At 36.6% G+C, this 16735-nt stretch overlaps 3 protein-coding genes across 12 annotated transcripts; 1 reads left to right on the plus strand and 2 right to left on the minus strand.

Annotated features, from left to right (window-relative positions):
• Positions 1-459: 459 nt before the first annotated feature.
• On the minus strand, positions 460-4999 carry LOC117623305 (protein FAR1-RELATED SEQUENCE 8-like). 2 transcript variants are annotated; one of them, XM_034354225.1, is made up of 3 exons: positions 4895-4999; positions 1580-3925; positions 460-529 (listed from the first exon to the last, which is right to left on the minus strand). In XM_034354225.1, the coding sequence occupies exons 1-2, from the start codon at positions 4961-4963 to the stop codon at positions 1760-1762; spliced, it is 2235 nt and encodes a 744-aa protein (XP_034210116.1). In that variant the 5' UTR covers positions 4964-4999; the 3' UTR covers positions 460-529; positions 1580-1759. The 2 variants fall into 2 exon arrangements, with proteins under 2 accessions (XP_034210116.1, XP_034210117.1); XM_034354226.1 differs by having other exon boundaries at positions 460-538.
• Positions 5000-5856: 857 nt separating this feature from the next.
• On the plus strand, positions 5857-10924 carry LOC117622076 (cis-3-alkyl-4-alkyloxetan-2-one decarboxylase). Of its 2 annotated transcripts, XM_034352605.1 has the most exons (12): positions 5857-6259; positions 6805-6880; positions 6962-7047; positions 7305-7398; positions 7506-7582; positions 7749-7876; positions 8269-8340; positions 8819-8889; positions 9070-9145; positions 9922-10065; positions 10161-10265; positions 10720-10924. In XM_034352605.1, the coding sequence occupies exons 1-11, from the start codon at positions 5954-5956 to the stop codon at positions 10198-10200; spliced, it is 1170 nt and encodes a 389-aa protein (XP_034208496.1). In that variant the 5' UTR covers positions 5857-5953; the 3' UTR covers positions 10201-10265; positions 10720-10924. The 2 variants fall into 2 exon arrangements, with proteins under 2 accessions (XP_034208496.1, XP_034208497.1); XM_034352606.1 differs by lacking the exon at positions 7506-7582 and having other exon boundaries at positions 5868-6259; positions 7762-7876.
• A 123-nt stretch (positions 10925-11047) lies between these two features.
• LOC117622072 (formamidopyrimidine-DNA glycosylase) lies at positions 11048-15114 on the minus strand. Of its 8 annotated transcripts, XM_034352604.1 has the most exons (11): positions 14811-15113; positions 14643-14694; positions 14440-14497; positions 13571-13639; positions 13362-13487; positions 13138-13188; positions 12346-12423; positions 12124-12216; positions 11963-12065; positions 11853-11887; positions 11048-11746 (listed from the first exon to the last, which is right to left on the minus strand). In XM_034352604.1, the coding sequence occupies exons 1-11, from the start codon at positions 15037-15039 to the stop codon at positions 11336-11338; spliced, it is 1305 nt and encodes a 434-aa protein (XP_034208495.1). In that variant the 5' UTR covers positions 15040-15113; the 3' UTR covers positions 11048-11335. The 8 variants fall into 8 exon arrangements, with proteins under 8 accessions (XP_034208495.1, XP_034208488.1, XP_034208490.1 ...); XM_034352597.1 differs by lacking the exon at positions 11963-12065 and having other exon boundaries at positions 12117-12216; positions 14811-15114; XM_034352599.1 differs by lacking the exon at positions 12124-12216 and having other exon boundaries at positions 12017-12065.
• Between the last annotated feature and the right edge of the window lie 1621 nt (positions 15115-16735).

Below are 16735 nucleotides of genomic sequence, written 5' to 3' on the forward strand. Positions count from 1 at the left end.
AATCCCCGTCCCCGTCCCCGTCGAGGGACTATCCCCCATACCCGCCCCGAATCCCCCATTTTTTTGCATAAAAAAATATTTATCATACATTTTAACATTAAGTTTCATATTAACTTATCATTCAACACATCCAAATTAACTATAAAGTGCAACTCAACTATTTAAAATCACATCAATATGAAATTCCATAGAAAATTAGGAAGAATTAGGAGAGGGAAGTTAACTTAGGATTAAACATAAATATTATAAATATATATTTATTTATTAAATATAAACATATATATTTTCGGGTCGGGTTCGGGGATGGGAACGCCAATACCATCCCCTCCCCATACCCGTCGGGGATTTTTCAAGTTCGGGGATCCCCGTACCCGATAACCATTTAGACCCGAAATCTCCCCCCGTTAGGGTCGGGGACCCGACGGGGACCGGCCCCTACGGGGATTTTTGCCATCCCTACTTGGGGTAGATCTTAACCTTCTGTACTGTTCAATGACAACTTTCATCTTCTTGCACGTGCCAGAAACACCTGAAATTTCTACACAGCGTTAGCAATGCCAATGCATAATTGACAAAATCAATTAATACTCAAGTGTCAATTGAACACAATGAAGAGATAATCCAAGCACAAAATAACTTGCTCTTATGTTCAACAATTTGGTCATGATTCTTCTCTATAATAAAAAGTAAACTAAAGAGTTCCGATACAAGACATATCACTTAGATTTTTGGTCATGATAATTACCATCATCAAGATGGAGATTAATAGTGATACAAGAATAATCAAGGAGAAATTGCTATTTTCTTGACTCAAGACAGCCCCATACAATCACAAATGAAGAACAAATACTCGAGTAGAATTGGAAACTTTATAACTTTATGTAAATTTATACTCTGTCACAGTCCCACATATTCAAATTTAAGTATACTTATAAACCAACAAAAACAATCCCTGACAATGAATTTAATTACAAAACACAAAACAAAAACCCCAAGCCATGCCAAAACATAAACGCAAGGCTTGATTTGCAGAAAATGCCAAAAGGCCAAAAATGCAGAGAGCAACACAAGCAAGGATCAAAGGTACACTTACAAAGAGTTAAAGAACAAACTAACAATAAGGGCCTAACAAAAGCAGAGGCAATATAAGGCCTGATGTATAGAAAGGTAAAGAAAAACAAAAGGAAAAAAGAGACAAGCCCTGACGTATTTTTTTTTTCTTGTCAAATCGGGTTTTGGTAAGAGTTATAACTGAGGGCTTCCGACCCTTATCTTCTTCCTCCCAATGAGAAAGAGAGGAGGGAAAGCTTTGTGAGTGCGTGAGGAAAAAAAAAAAAAAGAGATTCTGCCTTCAACATTATTTCCAGAAACAACTAATCTCTTTCATTTTCCAAGAAAAGTGTATTTAGTTTGCCTGGTCGGATGGTCCAATTATTGATCCTAAAAATTTATACACTAAATTTAGGTGGGTCCCTAGTTTAGTTATGTATAGGCTCCTAGGAGATGATGACCGCCAATTACTACTAGATCGTCAACAACTAGCTTGAATCTTATTTGAGTTTATAATCCACATAAGTACCTCTGCTGATTCTTCTCTATGAATTCCCGGTATTCAGTTGTCTTCCTTGGTTCTACCCTTCTATTCATGCAGTAGATCACCGGTCTTTTTCTCTGTTGTTTTTCCTGGGTATTGATTAATACCAGCATATCATCTCTCCAGCAAGAACGATGGAAGGCTTCAGATACACATTGTTATAAACTATACACGCTTATCTGCTACTAGACGGACCTTATTCAAAGACTCTTTAAATGCTTGCCAAGATACCATATAGTGATCCTGAGAAATCATCCCTTCCTGAACAACTTGCATCGCTCTTCTATACAAATGATCAAACCACTGAACTGGGTTTGTGATATCAACATTATTGCTCCCAAGATCTGGTACATACAACCGCTTAAAGTCTTTTCTCCATCTCGACAAGATATACTGAAACGGTATTTCTTCCACACCATTATAGTTCAGGATGCATAAGGCGTGTCGGCATAGGTAGCCATTTAAATTAAAGCAACTGCACATACAACGAACTTCTGCTCCTGCTTTGTCATACATAACTTCAAAGTTCCTATTATTATCCCTCATAATTTCCTCCCCTTCACGTTCTTTGATCATGTATGTCACAATTGGTCCATTTGTGTGAACTTGAGTTATGCTAAAGCAAGAAGACATCATCACAACCTCATCTTGAAACTTTATGAATACATCTTTTGTGTAAAACTTAGAGAGTTGCAACTCGTAATAGCATCTTGTTCTTAACATTGGAGTCAATTCTCTCGACTCAAAATCATTACGAGCTTCTTCCTGACGCTTCTTTTCTAAGACTACATCATAAACGTCAAGAAACTCTTCCAACGAAGTTTGTTGATGCACATAACCATCGAAAAATGGGTTTGCGGACTCACCTTTCTGAAAATTGGGCATTACAGCAAAAAATGTGTCTTTTGAGTAAACTGGAACCCATTGCTCTCGATCATCATACAAAGTTTGAATAAACTCATGATCCCTTATTCCAAATCTCTGAATCATATGCTCCCAAGCCAATTCAAACTCATCTACTTTTATTGAGTCATATACAGTCCTACTCAAAATCATTTGAAATGCCTCATATTCTTGTATTGCTCCCATATTCTCAAGAATACTTTGCATGACATGTGAAGAAGAAAGACGATGATGAGCCCTAGGAAATACCTCTGCTAGAGCACTTTGCATGGCCTTGCACTGGTTTGTGATGATAGTTTGTGGAGGGCGACCAGACATGCACGTAAGCCATGCCCTAAATAACCATATATATGTTTCTAGTGTCTCATCGGCTAGCAAACCACAACCAAGCAAGATAGTTTGTCCATGGTGATTTACTCCAACAAATGCAACAAGTGGAATCTCATAATTGTTTGACAAGCATGTAGTATCAAATGAAACCACGTCACCAAAGTAATTGTACGCTGCCCTAGACCTGGAATCAATCCAAAACACATTCCTCGAATACCCTTCATCATTGAGATCGATCACATAGAAAAAATTAGGATCGGTTAGCTGAACCCGGCAAAAATACTTATAAATTGCTCTTGCATCTCCATTTTTGAGTTTCAATCGCTTGGACCGATCAACATGGTTGTTAGTTTCTCCCTCATTTGAGTTTGAGCTTCCATAACCAACTGCATCTACGACAGGTGTCCGATATAACTTGATTGTGCGTACTTCAACATCAACAGTTGGCTCCATCTTTCTTTTAGCTCCTGAGTCCATCCTCTTGTGCGACTTGGAGTTCTGAGCTCTTTCAGGATCGAATAAATGGTTGTGTTCAAGCTTGACTTCGTCCACTCTCCATCTGTTAGATTCTACTAATCTCAACCTTATCATTGCTAGACAGCCTGTTCTTGTTTCTTTCTTGCGGCTGTTTGCATCTTTAATTGTTTTAAAACCCTCACAATTGCAACAGAGCACTGCACCACGCTTCTCCTTGCTGTTACGCTTTGTCCATGAGGATTTCACCCTGATAGCAAATCCAAGTTCCTTAGCATAACAATTATAATAATTGTAGGCATCATCATATGAATCAAACTCCAAACCCACAACTGGTGGGGGATAGGCCTTTTCTTGAGATCCACCATTTTGATAATCAATTATTGTTCTATCATCCCTGCTACTTTCATGGTCATTGCCTTCAATTTCAAACAGATGCTCATTTATATCACCTCCGTCATTTTCATGGTCATTACTTTGAATGTCAAATAATTGATCACTTGTATCATCTCTTTCACTTTCAGGCTCATTGCCTTCAATCTCAAATAATTGCTCACAGTCATTTTCAAGGTCATTGTTTTCATTCTCCAGCAGTTGCTCGCTGTTTTGGGAACCTTCTTGTATCTGCAATAGTAAACAAGTCATTAATTCTTAAGATAATCCAAAGACAAGCAGAATTTATGAAAGATAAGAAAAAAAAAAATATGGAACAATAGCATGCCAACCAAGTCATTGCTTGGTTTTCTTTTTGGATGCATTGCTCCTGATGGACTTCTTGTCCATCTTGTTTTCTAATTTCTTTCTAATAGAACTGTTGTCTCTTATCAAGTAAATAGCCTGCAAACCAAGCATGCGTATGACGGCCATTTTGTTGTTGCAAAGTGACAGAAAAGTCTCATGTTGTTCAGTTTATGATTTTTATGATTCTTATCTTTCTTCTAATAAGTGTAGCTCAGTTGCTCCTCTCTCTACATGTACGTACAGAACATATGCAAAACTCTAATGCTTTTATAATGTATCGAAAACTCCCTTAAATATTGTTTTCTGGCTGTTCCTTTGCTATGAAAAAAGTAGGCTCTTTGTTATTGCGGAGTGACAGAAAAATCTCAATCCTATTCACTATATGATGTTTATCTATCTTCAATAAATGTAGCTCAGTTCCTCAGTACTCTCCCTGTCAATCCTCTCTACGCACAGACCAGATGCAAAATTCGGATGCTTATCTGTTGCATCTAAAGCTCCGTTGCATAATTCTCTGCTATTTTCATTTAAAGTTTCGATCTTTTTCAAATTTTAGAGTAATTCAAAAAGAAACTGAATTCTTACATTTGGTTGCCAACTGTAAATTTCCGATTTTTTTTTTTCTGTCACAGCTTTATTCAAGCAAGCTAAGTACTTCCCAGTATCTGAATTTCCAATCCTACTCCATAATTTTTAAATTTTGAATCCCAAATGGTTTTTATCCACCTTTCCATTGAAAATTCCTTTTCTTAACCCTAATTTTCTCAGGAATCAAACAGAAAGTGAACAATGTAAGATAAATTGTAAGAACAATTACAAGCAGAGTGGATGAAGAAGGTAACGCGAGCTTACAGTGATATGGAGGTTAGAGTTTGCTGAGAAGGCCTGGTCGCTCGGAGAAAAAGTGTTTTCGCCGGTCATGGTTTGAGCTTTGAGCACGCCTTCTGTCAAAGTTGTGTGACCTTAGTTTTACCCTCAATTGCTGGGACCGGTTTTTTGCTTTTTTCTTTTTTCTTTTGGATTTAAGTCCTTCATTTTTCTCGTAATTGCAAATTAATAAATGGATTATGGCCAGAAATAATCAATAGTTTCTTTTTTCCCGTTAATGAATGCAAAGCGGCGTAGGTACTCACACAATGTTTTATATATTCAAGGTTTTGTGTTTTATTCAGTATTTTAGATTTTTCTAATACAATGAAAAATGTAAATAAAAAAATTGATACAAGTCATATTGAAAGAAGGGAATTTAAACTCATGACATATGTATTGAAACGTGATTTGATGAACGAATTTGGTGAGCCTCAGTGTCTCATATTTGTATTGGTTCAATGATGTTTGCTAAAGGCTAGAGCCGTTAATTTGATTTGAAACAATTTTCATACAAAGCAATATCGAGGAAAGAAAAATCAAAAGCAATGCAAGTATAAAATAAGTGCTCTCAACCACTTGGAGGTAACTTTTTTTTTTCTTTGTGAAACATGGACCATCTCCAACTCAAATTGTGTTAAACTCAAATTTCCTCCTTCAAATTATAACTATTCATGTATTGCCCGACAACGATTTTTTTCTTCAATCCTGCGGACTCAAAATGTGAGTTCACAGCTTTATTAAGTTGTTTCAAAATAATTAACCCCTAATTTTTTTGTCGTTAATTTTTCTTAGAGGTAATATATTTTGATGAAGGGCACTTAAACGCATGCACAAGACATACATAAAGAATTGGCAGAAAGAAAATTCCTTTGTGTGGTTTTAGTTTGGGTCAAAAAGTTGTGCAAATTATAAACGCGTGGTTGGGAAAGAATGAACTTGAGCAGCTAAACTTTGGCAACAGACTACAGTGGTGCCCGTATCTATTAATTTTTAAACCGTTGGTTCTCAACTTCCGAGCTCCAACAGCCACAACCAGAAAAAATGGCTTGGGCTCTGCTCTCTCTGCCTCTCAACCTCCCTCCCTCTTCTTCTCCTCTGCCCTCCATACTCAATCCTTTCAAACCCAAATCCCAAATAGGCTGGCTTGCAAGTTGTAGTGGCAGTAGAAGAAGAGCAAGAGTCATAGCCAGTGCTGCAGACCAGGAAAAAACCGAGGACAAAGACGAAGACAAAGACTCGTCAGCTTTCAATCCCTTTGGCTTTGTCACTGATAACCCGTCAAGCCGCAGCGCCATTCAGATCATTGAGAGCCCTGCAGAGTCTGGCAATGTCGGCCAAATGCTTTATGTAAGCTCTAGTTTGAGTTAACTGTTTTTATGAAGAATTGCTGATGAATTCTCTTTATTGATGTATTCAGTCTTATGATATTGTCTATATTTTCAACTGGGTTTCAATTAAAATAGTGTCATTGTTAAAGCAATTCTGAGAATTGAATAGATATATCATATAAGCCATTGATACAAGTGCTTTTGCATAGAGTTACTAGAATCTTGTGAACTTTAACAAGGGAACCACACAAGGTTGTGAATGTTGAGTGCAGTTGAGTCAATGTTTGCTTTGGAATTACTCGTAGCTTTAACGAAAGTTGAAAGATGGAATTTGGATTTTGGACTTTGGTATGCCATTGATGCACAAGATAGAAGTTATAGCATACTATGAAGGAAAAAGTCTTTCACCAGAAAATAGCATGCAATACCATCATGGCTGTGGAGTTCTTGAATTTGTAGTCATTCAGAAATGTGCTCTAAATTTTTCATGTGACATGCTATTATTTGAAAGTTGACATAGAGCCAGATATTTGCAAATATTTAATTTCTTGCTTTTGACTCTAGAGGATAGAAGACAAGGGGAAGGAATATGGAAAATACGTCAGATCAGGGGAGCATGTATGGTTTGTTAGAGAAACTGGTAAAAAAAATTATGTTGCCACATTATACTAGTTCCTCTTTGTGTTCTTTTTAACTTTATAAGAGCGGTTTTACTTTGCAGGATCAGCTGAGAGCCAACGTGGAACAGTTATCTTTCTTCATGGTGCTCCCACACAATCTTATAGCTACAGAAATGTTATGTCTCAGGTCTAGCTGAATTTCATTTTCGATGTTATAGACTACTTCTATTTATTTTGCTGATTTTGGCTTATTGTAAATACTTAGGGCTGAAGGCTTAAGAAACTGTAGAGTAGATAATCCATGTTACAGTCTTTTGACCACACCTACATACATTCTCTTGAATCTCATGTTCATGTAATTTGAGTCTTTATTGTGACTTAGTCTGCCTTAGCTGTCAACTGATTGCTGCTAAACTTCATAATCATTACCTTTATCTTGAATAGATGTCAGAACTTGGGTTCCACTGCTTTGCACCTGATTGGCTAGGATTTGGTTTCAGTGACAAGCCACAGCCTGGATATGGATTTGATTACAAAGGTATATTCTTTTACTAGAAGACTTTTCATGTCAGAATTTATATTTTTGGGGGAGCCTCCTATAATGCTCTTTTTTTATATAAAAAAATATATTGGTTTCCACTACAGAAGAGGAGTTCCATGAAGAATTTGACAAATTACTAGATGTGCTGGGGGTCAAATCTCCTTTCTATCTGGTCGTTCAGGTTTGAACACTTGTAGAAGACAAGCTATTGGACTGGTGTTTGTCATGAAAGATATTCTGGTTCAAAAGATTTCAGTAAAGTCTAGTCAAGCTATTGTTAAATCTATGTTATAGGTTCTCCTGTAATTAAACTATGGATCTTACATGCTTTAATTCTCCCCTTGAAGGGATTTCTTGTAGGTTCATATGGATTGACATGGGCCTTAAAAAACCAAAGCAGAATATCAAAGCTCGCAATTCTAAATAGTCCACTCACAGTTTCATCTCCTGTTCCTGGACTGTTCAAGCAACTAAGGTTTGATGTTCTTACTTGAAAAAAATAACATGATATTAAAATCCAGGTTTACCTCTTGACATGTTTTTTCTAATGAAGAACTGTTTCTGCCATGAAGGTAAAAATATTAGTTGCAGTTTTTACGTTATCCTTGAATTCAAGTTAATTAGACGACATATTTATTGAAATATTTCAAGAGAAAGGCATGCTTAACCAAACGCTAGGGCACTTCCAAATAGAAAACATGGATGATTAAAGGTTCAATTATTTATTGCATTATGATGAAGGCTCAGATTGAGGCTTTACACGTTTTCTCTTTTTGAGCTGATCAGACATTTAACAGTTAGTTTCTAATTTTTTTTGTACTATCTATTTCTAAATTTTCATTCCAATTTTCTTTTGATTATTTTCAGAATTCCTCTTTTTGGTGAATTTACATGCCAGAATGCTGTTATGGCAGAGCGCTTTATTGAAGCAGGTAGCGCGTACGTATCTAGTTCTTTTATCCAGTTCTGTGGAATCACATAAGATATATCCGTCTTGTTGGCCATGGAAAGCATATTAACAACCTTTTTGCTCATTTTTCCTTTCCTTCCCAATAGCAAATGCTGCTATTAGTATGTAAATAAACTGAAAGCAGCACTCAGCTACATCTAAACTGAGGATGCTTGTACTTTTTTTAGGCCCTGAGGATGCTAGTAGTTGGCATTAGGCATTGTGTTAAATGGACAAAGATGTCAAACCTTAGGTTTCAACATATGCATATTTTCCATGGTGCTATAACCAAAGCATTGGTAATGCAAAAGGCATGTAACAGACTAAACTAAATTTATCAAACAACCGAGTTTCTAACAATATTAGAAGTAAATAAAACTTAAAGAAGGAAAAAAGAAAAAAAGCAACATTGACATATCTAATGAGATTTGGCATAGCTCTTACAAAAAGCATGTCTTCTTTCAACAGTTACGTCTTGAAGCTGGAAAAGGCTGATGTGTACCGGTTACCATATCTTTCAAGCAGTGGACCTGGATTTGGTTTGTAATCCATTTCTTCAAAGGACCCTATTATTCAATGTTTACATTTTTAGATTTCTAATAAATTATTGGGCCCTTTAATCTCTGAAGTAATGTTGAGTTGAAATTAATTATGAGTACGAGCAGAATTAAGGTTCTCTTAACCTTTCAAATATCAATTTTTTTATATCAATGTTTCAGCTATACTTGAAGCTACAAGAAAGGCCAATTTCAATAATATATCAACCCAAATCGCATCTGGCTTTGCATCCGGAAGGTATACCTTTACTGTGTTATCTTTTAAATACGTTGGCTCTCGTTTGCATGCTTTTGTCACATGTTTATAGCTTTGAACTCGAAAGGTTGACAGATTTAAAATGACAATTTGAGCCCATAAAAAAGTTCTCTGGAATTTAGAATAACGGTTGCCAGACTTTGTTATAACCTAAAGGAAAATTCGTGTGTTATCAGTCAATACCTAACTCAAGTTAACATGGAGAGATGATAATATGAAGAAAGGCTCCAATGGTCAAATCATTGACAGTTTTGTGGGGTTCTATTTCTGTTTTTCAGATGTTAAAGAGGAGAAACTTGTACATCCATTGGTCTTTACCGTTTTGATTAATATTTGCCTCAAAGTAACACTAGACGTAAAAAAATTGCACCTTTTGTGCATCCTCTAGCACGAAGTCTAAAGAATTCTGTGACACAAGATGTTTCAGCCAAGAATAGATAGCTTAGTGTTTTATTTGTGCCTCTATAATATCGTTGTATTGTATAAAATCTGTCCAAAAAATGAATTGTATAAAAAGTCATTTAGCTGAGAGTGAAATTCAAATTTATAAAGTATCTAGAGTTCTTTTTTACTTCGGATTGGCCATTTACTGCATCCATAGTGATAGGTCTCTTATCAACTTGATGATTGTCATTTCATGGTCAACAAGACAACTTTGAATTTTGTATAACTGTTCTAACTTCATTTATCTTCATGTTTCTGATAATGTATTTTACTTTTTGCTGATGACTTGCTAAAAAATGGCTTCTGGACTTCAGTTGGGATATACCGACTCTAGTTGCTTGGGGGATTGCAGACAAGTATCTGCCTCAATCTGTGGCGGAAGAGTTTCAGAAAGGAAACCCTACTGCTGTCAAGCTTAAGTTGATAGAAGGTGCTGGGCATATGCCACAGGAGGACTGGTAAATGACTTTCAGATTTCAGTTAGAATTCATGTGTCTCACACTATTTTGCCTCTTTCACTTTTCTTAATGAAGTATTGACAAACATGCAACAGGCCAGAGAGAGTTGTTACTGCTCTGAGAGTATTCTTTTAAGTTCAATGCACGAATCCACCTTTAATCTGGAAATCGGCATCATCTTCCAAGTTAATTGTTTGAAGGTAAGAAAGAAAACCTTTCCTGTAACTCTTTTGTCAACTTAGTTGAATTAATTCTGCAAATTATTCAGATACCTACTTGAGAAGGGTCTCCTTGTGCCCTGGTAAACATGAAACAATAGTTGACAAAGTAGCATATTTTACGCTACAATCAAGTGATCATATTATTCCAGAAGCAATTAATTGCAGCGTGTTGTATTTTCAAAGGAGACTGCTGTACATCAGAAGCCTACCCTTTCTCCCCGATACAGCATATAATTATATGCATGAGCATACTAGAGCTGCATGGTTTTTATATAATTCTATTAATGTGCTCATTAGTTCTCCTATGACTGGAATGCTTGATTGTTTTCTGTTCTTAAATTTCCAAATCAAGGGTGAAGTCGTCAATGACATAACAATGAGTACGAGGAGAATTCACCTAACAATGCTCCTTTACTCTGTGATTTCCTTTCAGTTAAACAGCTGCATGACTTGAGGGGATTCATTAAACTGCCAAAAAGATCCTACCAGTTGCCATGGCAGTTCATGTGTAAATATTTCTCCTTTTTTGTTGTGTGTATCATATTGTAAACATTTGGACTCGGATTTTTAAAAATATATTCTTCTTTTTTATATGTATTATAGTAAACAACGATAAATAAAAACTAAGAATTTCATAATTGTCTTCTTTCTGTTCTGCCATTGTTAGTACTAGTAGTCTTGTATCTTGAAAGTCCAGTCAAGATTATTCGCCTCTACTGTAACGCATTTAAACCTCATTAGTGGAAAACCACTACTTTAGGTGCAAGCAAAGAGAGTATTTCCAACAACAATTGCGCATATAATACATAATTGAAGTCATTAATATAACCACATAATTAGCACTGGCCAATTTCACGATAAAAAAAGGCTTACTACTGGCTAGAGTTAGCTACAATAACTGAATCCCCTGGGTAGAGTTAGCTACAATAACTGAATCCCCTGGGTAGAGTTAGTTACAAAAACTGAATCCGCTTGTACGCCCATCATCCCGTACTTCCAAAAAGAGCTGGGCTTCGCATCATAGGTGTTGAATATATCTCGGTAGCTACCTATTTTGCTTTCTTCTTCTTCTTACTATTCTGACTGGTCTGGACTGTTTTCTTTGATGTCTTCTCCACCTTGGATTGCTTATTATTGGTCACTTTTCTTGTTTTATTCTTTTGATCTTCATCATGATGATCATCATTGTCATCGTCGTCATCGTCCTCACTGTCATTGGCATTGTCTTCATCATCACTCTCTTTAGATTTTCTTTTAGCTGATGACTTATTACCTTGACCTCTAGGCTTCCTCCCTTTCTTTGACTGCACACTTCCATTAACTTCTTCATCACTCGCTGCTTCATTAACATCATCCTTGACACCATCACCATGCCCTTTTCTCTTGTTAGCTTGTTTACTCCCTGCTCTGGCAGCTTGCTGTCCACTTAACTTCTGAAGCTCTGGTACATACGCTGTAGTCTAGACGAACAAAACCCAAAGTAAAAAATAAATAAGGACCACTGAAAAGAAAAACTTAGAATTGCCACAAGAGCAATATAAGAGGGCCTCTTTTAGCATGACATACCCTGCCACCAACCGTGATAAAGTCAATTTTCCTCCCTGCATTACATGAAAACATCAATTAACCAAATGTTAGGCAATAACATATAATCACACAAGGGTCAGAAACCAAACCATCAACAAAAGCCTTTCCAGGCTTCTTTTCACGGGAATGAAAAATCCAATTACTTGGAAATTGACTACTATCTGCCCCAACTTCAAGTGATTTTTCGATAACCTGTAAAATAAACTCTTGTCAAAATGACCACATATATTTCCAGTTTCTTACCATTAACTTTTCCGGGCTTTTTGCCCCACCGAAAATGAAACAACCATTCACAGGGAAACTGGGTAGAGTCTGCATCAATTTGAACCGCATATTCAATAACCTACAGGTATTCATCCTCTATATTTGCAATGAAGAGTGCATATTCACCTCTCGGAAAAATAAAAAATAAAAATAAAAGTACAGGTACAGGTACTAGCAGAGACTCAATATAAGAAGTTACATCTCTCACCTCTTTGATGCTCTTGTGCAAATTTCCATAATTTTCTTTCGACAAGCTGGCAGCACTTTGCTCTGGATGAATTCTTGCCTGCAAGAAATCAAATAAACTGTAAAAGTCCACTATCAGGCATAATCTAGACCTACAAAAGAAAACCAGTAATAATTTAAAGCTTCTAGCTCTAAGAATCAGCACCAGGCGTAAATTAGAAGTTTCTTTATGTATCATATAAAAGGAATTCAATTGAGCATATTTCCAATCCCCAGGAAAAAATAATTGAATTGCACAAAGCCATAAACCCTGGCTAATGGAGGTCAGCAAAGTGCATGCTCTTTCTTCCTGTCACAACCAGAAGTCATTTTAGAATCTGAAGGTTGGTTAACCTGAAGCATACTATCTCTCTTGCAAGTTTCCATTCTCAGTAATTACTAACTATGACCAAATCATCTTAGGTTACATTTGGATATGTTGTTTTAAGACAAGACTCTTGGAATTGACTACTTATTTTGAATTGGATGCATCAAATGTTAAAAGAGCATACAAAGAATCCCTAATCCTACGGCCTTGTAAATCTAGGTCATCAATATATCTCTATCTTATCCAGACCAGCTCATATTCTAGTTAACTGAAAATTATTCAGTTTTCAGTATTGCAACTCATCCATCTCAATCTCATCATTTTTCTGGGACCATACAGTATCTTAATCTTACCCCATTATTTGGGTCCCTAGAATAGTTCAATCTCATGTCAACTAGAATGTAAATAAGAAAAATGATACTGTTCAAGTATAAAGACCAAACTGACTTGGTATAGTACTTCATCAGCAACCCAATTTCCAATTCCTGAAATGTAACTCTGCAAACATGTTTAAAAAAAAGGTATTATCTATACTGTAAACACATAACAGAGAATTTAAAACGATATCTACACATACAACTATACACTTATAGAATAGCCTTTGATTTTTATTCCATGGTAAAATTATCCATAATTTGACACGCTAAAAAAATGAACTAAGCTGTACTAACCTGATCAAGCAATAGAGTCTTAATTGCAATTTTCTTCTTGCTCAAGGATTCAAAAAGTTCATCCCCTGTCATAGGCTCCAAGAGAGCATCAGGCCCAAGCTCAGATATGGGGGGCACAGATGCTGGCTGTACCAACAAATTGAAAGCTTATTAGAGTGCCAGCTTAAAAGAACATGAAAACTTTACAGATTAAGGAGGATATTATATACATCTTTGAGCAAGCGGACTCTAGCAAATCGCCTCTTGTCAGTGAAAGAGAACTCCAGACCATCATCCAGCTGCCCAACGAGTATGTGACAGTCATAATGGGATAAGTTAACTCACATCATGACGCATATTTTATTCAAAAAAACAGATCAATCAAATCCATGAAAGTACTTCATAAAATTGTTTACAATCAGTACAAATAAATGAGTCAGACAATTACTACTCCACTTTGATTGCTAGTGGGATAAGATACAAACTTGAGAAAAGACATTGAAAAAGAAATATACATCCATGAGCTTTAATGGCTCAAACTATTGTAGAAAGGAACTAATTGCAATTGAAGTGAAACTTGATCATGAAGCAGAATCACATAAGAAGATTCACATCAACTATTTCCTTTACCAGCTGCTCTCAAGCACATAAAATCTCAAATAAAGAAAGGTCCGTACCATTGTTGCTCGCAGCATGGAAGACACATAAATATTCACATTCATTAAAAAATTATAAGGAAATCCTCACACCTTTTTTTTTTTTTTTTTGGCTTCTTCAACATTCGCATGTGAGATAATTTAAAAATTCAGAAAATCCTAAAAGAATATACACCTTCAAAGAGCGGAACTTAAGAGTACTCTGAAATGTCTCAGAAACCAAAGACCTTGTTTAGTAGCTATAATTACAATCGCTAAAATTAAGTTGTCTCTCATTCGAATACATTTCCTGCTAAAACCAAACAACTAGACTCACAGACTCAGAGAAACCCTCACAGCCTCAGCAATTTCATTTTGATAAAATCATTACCAAATAAGCATATATAAAACAAAAAACAAAAAAACATCACCGTTGGTGTCTTAGAATATTAATTCTTACGTACTTCAACAAATAACTTGGAATACTTGGAAGGCCACTCATCAGTGTCCTTTACAGCAGACCTGAAAGCAATTCAATCAAACATCATGTAAAAAAAAAATTCACTTCTTTACTTGAACCCTTCGTTTGGGTCAGCCCAAAACACCAAAGGGAACCCAAAAATTCAGTCTTTCTATTTTATTTCACTTCATGGGCAAACACCCTTACCTCTTATATTTCGTGACCGCGACCCCTTTAATATATATAGCACCCGTCATCCCTGAAACTCATACAACCACAAAACACCAGACATTATTACATATGAATTTTCGCAGTACATTGTCACGGTGATGATAAAATTGACAACAACGGTCACAATAAGTATCGAAACGGCACCGAATTGGAAGGAAGGGAAAGGAGGAGAGTCGAGGCGGAGCCATAAGTTCTTGCCCTTGCGGTGAGCAGAGACGATGGTCTTTCCCACGAGCGACCCCTCGAAGTCAGCGCGAGAGACTCCCTCGATGACTTTGGGGTCATCGGCGATGAGCGCTTTCGTTATCTTCTTCCCCAGACAGTTTTCCTCTATGGCCCTCCGCGCCGCCTCCACCTCCGGTAGCTCTGGCATTTCGTCGCTTCGGTTCGCGCGCTTTTCTGGTGGAGTCTGTGTGACAGAGTGAGGGTGGAGTGAGTATCCAATGGAGGTTTGGGGTTTTGTGGGGTTGTCAAAGTGGAGTCAGGTGGAATCTGGCGCGGTTGGTGCATGAGTGTTTGGAATACGAACCGTTGATGTGTAAGAAAATGGCTGTGTGATGGAGACATGTGGATCAACGGATGAGATTTGGTGTTGTCAATGGGCAACTGGGGACAGTATCCACTGCTAAATGTAAGTGTTTCTATTTAAAATCTTGAATAATTCTTTTCTTTTTTTTCTTGAGAGCAACATTGGTTGTGAAAGTTCCTCACAAGAACCAACCACTGAAGCAAAATGTGGTTGGCATTCAAATTTGATCCAAATTAGCATAAAATTATTTACCATTATGTCTATTATTGAACTTTTATCTTGGGAGCAAGCATACACTCGTACCGAAGCTCATAAGTGAAGAACGTCCAAGTCTTTATCTATTTAAGGGAACTCTCACGGGGCTTTCTAGTATTGTAAAATGTAAGCTACATTATCATAGTGAAAGTCTCGAAAGTACTCAACGTGTACATTGTATCTTAATTCTCTATACATTATTTATTTTCATTCTCACAAGCTTTATTCTCTTGTAAAATGTAACCTACATTATCATAATAAAAATCTCGAAACTACTCAACGTGTATGTAACCCGACTTCAGTAAACCACAATGCTTCACTCTTGTTCTTGGTGTAATTATGTCGGTCTTACTTTGTTGTGCCAAATTTTGGGTCATCAACAAATGGTGAGCAAGAGATTGAACTACATAGCACTATCTTTGGCTTAACACATTCTACATTGTTGTTCTACTCTCATCCCGCAATGTGGTTTGGTGGTCATAATTGTTCATTTTTTATTACCTTTTCAAATATCATGGTTTGATAAGGTTCTTGTGCCCGTGGTCTAACTTCACTGACATCCCAATCTTCAAGAGGCTTGTACGAGAGCTGACTGGAAATGGAATAAGCACAATTACTTCATCACACCCCAAAAACGCGGACTAGTTGAGGATGGTTTCGTACTCTAGAAAATGATTTGAGTATGAAGTAAGTTGTGAATTTGTTAGTTGTAATTAGGTTAACAGTGTTCAAAAAATGCAAAAGGAAAGAGAATTATGCTTAGACCCAAATCAACCAAATCAAACCGTCTTAAATTGATTTGGTTTGGTTGGATATTTTTAATGACTTTTGTCAAAACTAAACTGAACCAACCTTTTATATTGTAATTTGTTTGGCCACAATTTTGAAGTGAAGCTGATCCAATTCGGACCATGCCCACCCCAACGCTGTACCACAATTTTGGCCACAAACTTTTATAGGTTCAGGGCTAAACCAACTACTCCAAGAGCACTTATCCAACCTACAAACAGGAAAACAATTCATTGTGAAAGTAGAAATGGGCCTTGTATTACATATAGACCAGACTGTAGTCCCAACGAGATCTATCCGTTAATACTTTTGGGGCCCTATACAAAATCGTACACCTTCATTTATAATGCATTTTCTCCTATGCTTGCAAAGGTTTGTATTCTTTTATGCCTTTGTTTTGTGCCTTCAGTTTGGTTTATTATTTGGTAGACACTCTTGTCTAGTGTTGTGCAATGTTCCTTCATATTTTTTTAGCACCTTGGAATTGCTATTTTGT

This window comes from Prunus dulcis, chromosome 3 (assembly GCF_902201215.1).
Source record: "Prunus dulcis chromosome 3, ALMONDv2, whole genome shotgun sequence".
Taxonomy (NCBI): Eukaryota; Viridiplantae; Streptophyta; class Magnoliopsida; order Rosales; family Rosaceae; genus Prunus; species Prunus dulcis.

Excerpts from the sequence above, each read along its gene's own strand:
- LOC117623305 (XM_034354225.1), bottom strand. The coding sequence starts at position 4,963 with ATGACCGGCGAAAACACTTTTTCTCCGAGCGACCAGGCCTTCTCAGCA. Across the intron at positions 3,926-4,894 it reads ACTCTAACCTCCATATCACT|ATACAAGAAGGTTCCCAAAA; the intron begins GTAAGCTCGCGT and ends TTACTATTGCAG.
- LOC117622076 (XM_034352605.1), top strand. The coding sequence starts at position 5,954 with ATGGCTTGGGCTCTGCTCTCTCTGCCTCTCAACCTCCCTCCCTCTTCT. Across the intron at positions 7,048-7,304 it reads ACAGAAATGTTATGTCTCAG|ATGTCAGAACTTGGGTTCCA; the intron begins GTCTAGCTGAAT and ends TATCTTGAATAG. Across the intron at positions 9,146-9,921 it reads TCTGGCTTTGCATCCGGAAG|TTGGGATATACCGACTCTAG; the intron begins GTATACCTTTAC and ends TCTGGACTTCAG.
- LOC117622072 (XM_034352604.1), bottom strand. The coding sequence starts at position 15,039 with ATGCCAGAGCTACCGGAGGTGGAGGCGGCGCGGAGGGCCATAGAGGAA. Across the intron at positions 14,695-14,810 it reads TTTCCCTTCCTTCCAATTCG|GGATGACGGGTGCTATATAT; the intron begins GTGCCGTTTCGA and ends TATGAGTTTCAG. Across the intron at positions 12,424-13,137 it reads CTGATGAAGTACTATACCAA|GCAAGAATTCATCCAGAGCA; the intron begins GTCAGTTTGGTC and ends GATTTCTTGCAG.